At 34.4% G+C, this 8,574-nt stretch overlaps 1 protein-coding gene across 1 annotated transcript; it reads left to right on the top strand.

Annotated features, from left to right (window-relative positions):
- Positions 1 to 6,442: 6,442 nt before the first annotated feature.
- LOC127074033 (GRAS family protein RAD1) lies at positions 6,443 to 8,331 on the top strand. Its single transcript, XM_051015293.1, has one exon. It carries the CDS (start codon positions 6,510 to 6,512, stop codon positions 8,088 to 8,090), a length of 1,581 nt encoding a protein of 526 aa, XP_050871250.1. The 5' UTR covers positions 6,443 to 6,509; the 3' UTR covers positions 8,091 to 8,331.
- The last annotated feature ends 243 nt before the right edge of the window (positions 8,332 to 8,574 follow it).

Here is an 8,574-nt window from a genome sequence, read left to right as displayed (position 1 = left end):
ATAGAAATATTATTTCTCATAATTCCAATAACACCAAAGGACCCAAAAAGATTTGGGTACCAAAGGAAGAAAAGTCAAATTATGATGTAGATGACGATATCGACAGTTGTTCTTCAAGGGAAAAAATAAATATGTTCTATTGTTTCACTCCTACAAGAGATGAAATTTATTTTCCTAATGACAACAAGACAAAATCATTGAACCTTTGAGTTTTTGTAGAAGTAGAAATTGTCACTCTTGCAGGTATCCTTTAAAAGAACATCGTTGGAAGATGACAATCAAGAGAAAGAAAAAACACCAAAAGACAAGAGGAAGTCCAAAGTCCAAAAGGACATACTCAAATAAAGTATGTCTATAGTCCAATATTAGTCTAAGGCCTAAAGAGGATAAAAAATAGGTTGTCCTAAGATGAAATGATTATCCATTGGGAAGAATCTGAGAAATAAAGAAGTATACTCCAAAGTTTCTTCTCAGTTTAAAAAGCTTCAAAGAAATTTGAGTTCTATTTGAGAAAGAATCAAGGGGAAGAATCTCTCTAAAGTATAAATACCAGAAAAAATTAAAGAAGGATGCTACCATCCGTGAGGAAAAATAAGATCTTAGATCCAGTTCTCTATGCCTTAATCCAGACTTCTTATTTCCACTTTTATAAGGTAACTTGTTTCTTTTACATGGGATTTATGTGCTTATATTTTTTAATTCTCAAATACATTATTTTATTCACCTTTATTATTTTTACAAAGGGGGAGAATTATACTCTCAGGGGAATTAGAGTATAATATCTACTTAATTGAGGGGAATTTTAATCACTCCAAACACATATATGTTATTGTTGTTATCACCTTCTTGAGAGATGTGTTGTCATCATCAAAAATGGAAAGAATGTGGATTTATGTGCTTGCAGGTATAAATTTGAGCATAAGATCCATCTGAAGTTTTGATGATGACAATGATGATAAAGTCGGTGATAATAGCTTTCAACCTTGGTAATGATGATCTAACTAGAGAAATATCACATGCCTCATCAAAAGGATACTAAAGATTAAAATGCTTATATGATCATAAGTAATCTAGAAAAGAATCTTAAAGCCTTAGATAAAGTGTGAAAGTTCATCAGCTCATATATGTCTAACTTTCTATCTGAGTAACCCGAGTATTATAAAAGTAAGGAAGTAATTTAGAAGTACTAAGGCAACTTACACACACACCTAAAATATATTTTCAAATGTTTTATATTGAAAATTATTTTCTAAGTCAATCCAAGTGATTAAAAAGTTGTCCAAACCTTTTTTCAAAATATTTTTGAACTAACTAATTGGTTGGTAAGTTGTGTCAACCGATTGGAAAAACTTTTCTGAGCCAGTCTGTCGATTAGGGCACTAAGCCAATCAATTGGAAGAGTTTTTATCGATTAAATAAATGATAAGGACATCGAATTAATGACTTGTAACAACTCTATATTCAAACTTTCTTATTTGATCTTGCTAATCGATTAAAAATGAGTTAATCAATCGATTGAAGCTTTGTGACAATCGATTGGCTCATTAATTTAGCTCATGGATCATTTCCTTTTTGGGAGCCTCCAACTCCTATATAAAGGAGGCTCGCCTCAACTTTTCTACACACCACTTTCCAAAGTCTTACCATTTATATGAAATCTCTCTCTCTCTCTCTCTCTCTCTCTCTCTCTCTCTCTCTCTCTCTCTCTCTCTCTCTCTCTCTCTCTCTCTCTCTCTCTCTCTCTCTCTCTCTCTCTCTCTCTAGAAAATATTTATTTTCACTTTATATTGTCTTAGTGCTTGTAAGTGAAGCTTTGCTTATGAGAAAGAAATTTTTGTAAGTGGTCGTGTTGGTCGTCTAAATTCTTAAGAGTGTGATACTCTTAAGTGATCGAGTTTGGTTTGAGAGATAAACATGTCATAAAATCTATCTAGTTGGTTTCTCAAGCTTTGCTAAAAAAAAGCTTTGTTTTGGTTATTGGGATATGGCATAAATCTCTAAACGGTTTGTTAGTTTATCCTGGGGTAAAACCTATTATTGGTTGGGGATAAGCCTGCAAAAATCAAGATCATATTGAATTAATTTTCATGGGCATAACGTTAAAAAGCTCAAAGTTTATAGTCAAACTCTTAAAAAGACCTCTTAGGGACAAGACTAGGCCAACGTTTGACCAAACCTGTATAAATCTTCAATGCAATCTCTCTAACTTTATCCTTTTAATTTCCGTAATTTACTTTTATTATTCTATTTCTGTTGCAACTCATTCAATAAAAATTACTAATACGATCTTAATCAAGAAAAGGGTATAATTAATCACGAACTTTGAATGCCACAATTTATCTCTCTCTCTCTCTCTCTCTCTCTCTCTCTCTCTCTCTCTCTCTCTCTCTCTCTCTCTCTCTCTCTCTCTCTCTCTCTCTCTCGTGCTTGAAGTCACTTGACCAACATCTTTCACATAGAGCTATTCACCTTCCTTCTTTTTTCTATCATATCATCATTGACCACCTCATTCATTTTACTTATTAAAACAACCAATTCATTCAATTCTCTCACATCATCTTCAACTTACAAATCAACCCACCCATTCACCTATTTATTCCACCACCTCAACTTGTCTCTTAATCTCTTTAATTTTTATTTAGCATGGGTCTTCTTCCCCTTAACATCTATAACTTTCTACACACTTTCAACAAACTGATCAAACCCTTCACGATCAAACCAACCCTTAATTACCCTAAAAGGTTTATGCCCTCAATTCACTTCCTTGCTTTTAAGACAAGCGGGAAAATGATCTAAAATGTCCATTTGTCTTGTTTCTTGTCTAACAATACTCCACCATTCAACCATATTTTCTGATAGTAAAAACCTATCTAGCCTACTCATTGCACTAGTTTTCATGTTTGACCAAGTAAATATATTCTCTATAATTAGTACCTCAATCATTTCCAACATGTCAATAAAATCATTGAATTCTTCCATCTCTCCTAATCTCCAGCTACTACCTATCACTTTTATTTCCCTTATGTATTTGATAAGGTTAAAATCGCCCCCTATGCTTCATTGCCCCTCCCAAAATTTCTATTTCAATTCTAATAAATCTACCTATAAATTTATCATACTATCTAAATTGCAAGACGAATATATATTTACAAAATGACATATCTCATCTTTCCATTTTGCATAAATCCCCACGAATCATTCCCGGAAGAAGCTACATATTGGTGATAATGATCTTGCCCTCCACATGATTAAAAAACCTATTTATTGACCTATGATTCCTTTTAAAGTCCATTCCACCTCACTGTTTCCCCACAAACCCATAACCAAGCCTTCATTCACAACTGAGATTTTTTTTCTTATATGAAACATATATCTAGTTTGCCTTTAATATAATCTGTTGATTTCTCTTCCTTTTTTAAAAATTCTCGCACCCTCTGACATTGTAGGATAAAAGTATCATTGAACATCTTCTTTATTGTCGCCTCCCTTCTTCTCTTTCCTTCTTAATATGTTTCTTCCATTCCTTTGATCGCCTCTATGTAGGTTCCATTTCCTTCTCTACCTTTTACTCCTAATGATGAGACCAATTTCCACACTTTCTCTGCAACATCTTGATCAATGTTCGATCAAAATCTTTTATTTCCTTGAACTAAGTCTCAATTCGTAGCTAATTTGGAACACAATATTAAGCACTTGAGTATCTTTCCATGGATTCTAGTGAAGTTGATTAAGAATGGGTCTCCTTTTTTAATTGATTTTTCTTTCTAGGGTTTGGTGGAATGAGCGCCGCAAAGTAAGACCCCTTGATTTCTTCAGATATTTCTACCTTTTCTTGACCTAGGTCATCTTTTGAGCATAGTGAAATAATATTTGGGATTTGATTTGTTTTGTGATACCTAGCCCTCATAGAATGTGTTTTTTTCTAATCTTTTCTTGTTGGCCCAATATTGCTTTCTAAGAATTTGCACATTTCACACTTGGCTCATCCATTGCACTTTAGTCTACAACCTTATTAATAAGTCATGCATTTGTTGAATTACAACCACTTTCTTTTTCATTTTCCCATTTTCCCTGAGCTGACTGATTAGCTTTCCCCATATCCTGACTTTTCTATCTCAATTAACTTGCTTGTTTTTCTTCAGAGTGTCCCCTAGCTTCTAGACTATGATTTCCATCATTTCTTCTTCTGAAGACAATTAATGATTTTTCCCCCTTTTCTGATTTCCCCACTTCATTATCTTTTCCTATGTCTTGTTTTCGTCCTACAATAATGTTTTTTGTGTCGGAGCCATCATTTCCATCTTCTTCCTCTATTGTGCCAAACATTTCCATGTCTTCCTCGTCAGAGTTACACTCTGACCCAAAATCCAATTCCCTTCTCCCTTCCTTATCGCCCTTTGTTCTAGGTAACACAATCCCCAATGGCCCTTGAGAGTCTTCTATTATTTTAATCTTGAAGATCTAATACTTATTGCAACATTAAACATTTCATTGAGAACTAAGGTATACTTTTTTCTGACCATTATTCTCGCAATATCCATCTTACGTTGCCATCTGGTTTCATCATCATAGCATATATAAGTTCATACCGATGAACTAATGAACTAGAACAATTTAGGAGCCCATGCATGGCATGGAATCCCATAGCATTTAAGTTGTTTTGCACGATTGTTATCCACATCCTCCAGTCTCCACGCCCTAATCTCATGGAACCATTGACTTAGCAATTCCTCCGCCTCGTTAACTAACGCCTCCAATTCCACTTTTTCCAAAAGACATAAGTTTGCACCTAAGGGAGTGACTTTTTATAGAAAAGTATCCTTCAGTGTTAAAGACTTCTTGAATATTATACATCTTTCTCAGATTTCCCACCACTCCAATTATTGCTTTTTCTAAATCTTGTTAAATCCTCATTCTCTTTGTTGAACTCCAAATGAAAAAACTATAAGTCCTACATTACTTAGATTAAATCCCTTGCGTAGCATACTTCATTATACAAAAGCACATGTTTCATTCCAAAACACACCAAAAACTTCTTTTAACTTTTTTCTTCCTCACTCTCTTTACTCTTCGTTTTTCGAATTATCGAAGTGCCAATGTATCCTATTTCTTTCTACTCGTTGAATTTTACGAATAATTTCTTGAATTCTCATCAGATAATTATTTGAATTTGTCCATGTTTGAGTTGAGAAATTATCAAGTGTTTTTTTTATTCCTTTTGAAAAATTATTTGAATTTCTCTTAGTTTGAGAAATTATTATGACTCAACTTTAATTATATCAGTTACTACGAGTGATATTTATATCATATTCGAATGGTCTTTGTTCCATCATAGGGTGTATTTCTAGATCGATTATCTACCGTGTAAATAATAATTGTACAGTATAGAACTCTTTTGTTTTATCTTGTAGGCGTTGTGGTTGAGTGACTGATTTGCATAATTTTGAACAGTATCGTGAAACATTTTAAAGAGAATGACCTAATCGGCAACTCGACCAAATAATTTTTTTAGAGACAATTTTTCAAAACAGTGAACAAGGTCAATCTTTTTCTTAAAATATCTTGCAACCAACTAATCCAAAGGGATTGTGAATGACTCGGAATGACAAGGTGTTCAACAACTCTAACATTTCAATGGAGCCTTTAATCAAAAAAGTTAACTAACATAAGACTTTGCAGCAGAGACATTCCACTAGTCCTTCAAAAATTGTTAGCAACATGCATATTTTTTGGGCTCCTCCTGTAAGTGGTCGTTTAAAACTGAACGAGGTTGGTAATGTGATCAACCCTAGTGTAAGTGTTGCTTGTGGTGGGGCGGTTCATGACAATTATGAGAACTCTATTTTTGGATAATGCTTCATCTCCGGGTGCTTAATCCAATATGATCCTAAATTGTGGACTATCTTAAAAGGATTAAGATGGTTTTTTGATCGAAGTTTTAAAGATATTGATGGTGAATTTGATTTAAAATTACTTTAAATTTGATTCTTCATGTGTGTAATGTTAGACATCTTTGCTTTCTAAAAGTTTTTAGCTTTTTTCTCTGGGTCTTGAATGACGTAAGTGCTTACATAGTTAATCTATTCATAAAAACCTAAGTACATCAATAGATATTACGTCACTAAACCAGAAATTAGGTATGCCAAATTCCACCCACAAGAAACCTGTTGGACGCGGTTTTCTCTCAGACCATGCCATTGAAGACAGCGACAAAAATAAACAATGTTACTATAACTACTGTTTAACTGTGCATGCCGTTTACCAAATTCCCAATTGCTTGGAATTAAAACAATGTTCTCAAGATATCTAATTAATCAAATATTAAATTTTTCTTTGCTATAGTAACTCAACAAGAGAAGTTGACAGCTAATCATATAATAATGCGAATCTTGTAGTTAACGCTTTCCTTTTTCTATAAATATTTGTATCATTTCTAGGTACGTTCTTTAGTGCTTTGTTGAAAATCTTTAGAAAGCAAAACTATAATCAAAGTGTTCAAGACATTCATTATGTCCCCTTCACTTAATTATACTACTACTACCTTCAAAAATGAGGTAGAATATCTTGATAATGATGAAAATCCATTAATGGGTTGTTATGCTTCTTTGTATCCCAATTTGCCTATTTTGGAAAACAGTGCTAGTTCATCATGGATTCTTCCTTTTCCTGATCATGAAACTGAAACCATTAGGGATCACAAGAAGGTGAAAAGACCAACCGTAACTATCCCTATTTGGTTTGCGAATTTCAGCAGCCATAGTAATAGTTTCTTCAACAGTATAAACAGAAGCAACAGTGTGCATAGCATTCCGAGGCTTCATTTTAGAGATCACATAAGGACTTATAAGCAAAGATATTTTGCTGCCGAAGCTGTTGAAGAAGCTGCAGAAGAGAGTTTCAACTACGGTAACTGTGAAGCTGAAGAAGATGGTTCATGTGCTGATGGAATGAGACTAGTTCAGCTTCTGATTGCATGTGCTGAAGCGGTAGCGTGTCGCGACAAATCGCACGCTTCGGTTTTGTTATCTGAACTTAAATCGAATGCTTTGGTGTTTGGATCGTCGTTCCAGAGAGTTGCTTCTTGTTTTGTTCAAGGGTTAATAGAGAGACTAACTCTGATTCAACCAATTGGTAACAATTGTGTTGGATTAGATGCAAAGTCAATGATGAACATAATGGATGCGGCTTCAGAAGAAATGGAAGAAGCATTCAAGTTGGTTTATGAGATATGTCCACATATTCAGTTTGGACATTTTGTGGCTAATTCCATAATATTGGAAGCCTTTGAGGGTGAGAGTTTTGTTCATGTGGTTGACCTTGGCATGAGTCTAGGTCTACCACATGGACACCAATGGCGAGGACTAATTCAAAGTCTCGCGAATCGATCTGGTAGCCAACGTGTTCTTCGTAGGCTTAGGATCACGGCGGTTGGTCTATGCATTGCTAGAATCCAAGTCATTGGTGAAGAACTCTCAATTTACGCGAAAAACTTGGGGATTCATTTGGAATTCTCAATTGTGGAGAAGAATTTGGAGAATCTGAAACCCGAAGACATAAAAGTGAATGAAAAAGAGGTTCTTGTGGTTAACAGCATTCTTCAATTGCATTGTGTGGTTAAAGAGAGCCGTGGCGCGTTGAATTCAGTTTTACAAATGATCCACGGTCTTTCGCCCAAAGTGTTGGTGATGGTTGAGCAAGATTCAGGTCACAATGGACCTTTTTTTCTTGGTAGGTTTATGGAATCATTGCACTACTATTCTGCTATTTTTGACTCATTGGATGCTATGCTACCAAAATATGATACCAAGAGAGCAAAAATGGAACAGTTTTATTTTGCTGAGGAGATAAAGAACATTGTGAGCTGTGAAGGACCATTGAGAATGGAGAGGCACGAGAAAGTTGATCAATGGAGGAGGAGAATGAGTAGGGCTGGATTTCAAGGTTCACCTATTAAGATGGTGGTTCAAGCTAAACAGTGGCTTTTGAAGAATAAGGTTTGTGATGGATATACTGTTGTGGAAGAGAAAGGGTGTTTGGTTCTTGGATGGAAATCAAAGCCTATTGTTGCAGTTTCTTGCTGGAAATGTTGAATGAATCTCTTTTAGTTCTGCTAAAAAATAACAGTTTTGTGAGAAGCTGTTGTTATGTGTGAGTTTGAATACTGTGTGATTTTGTGTGCATGTTTGAATTTAAGACCCTAAATTAGTGACTTGTGAAAGCACTGAATAGTTGGGGCGAGAATAAAACTTTTGATGTAAATTTTATGCTTTGGTGTGGCTGCTCTTGATAGAGCAGAAATAAAGTGATGGCCTTATTGCTTGGTGTGCATAATGTGTGTAGGAGTTTGACAGACATGTAAATTTTCTAACACATTTATTTGATTCAATTTTTCAATAAATTAAATGATATTGCTGCACTTTTTTTTGTATTTGCTAATTCTATAGTACTAAACTCACTCATATTGTGTAACTTTGTAACATATGGCATTGATATATCATCGAGAAAGTGAAGTAAACTGAATAAAAATATTTGGTCCAATGTGTATTTATATAACCTAATGTCTTAACAATATAT

Source organism: Lathyrus oleraceus, chromosome 4 (assembly GCF_024323335.1).
Source record: "Lathyrus oleraceus cultivar Zhongwan6 chromosome 4, CAAS_Psat_ZW6_1.0, whole genome shotgun sequence".
Classification (NCBI taxonomy): Eukaryota; Viridiplantae; Streptophyta; class Magnoliopsida; order Fabales; family Fabaceae; genus Lathyrus; species Lathyrus oleraceus.
The sequence above is the reverse complement of the archived record's forward strand: the minus strand, read 5'-3'. Positions and strand labels throughout refer to the sequence as shown.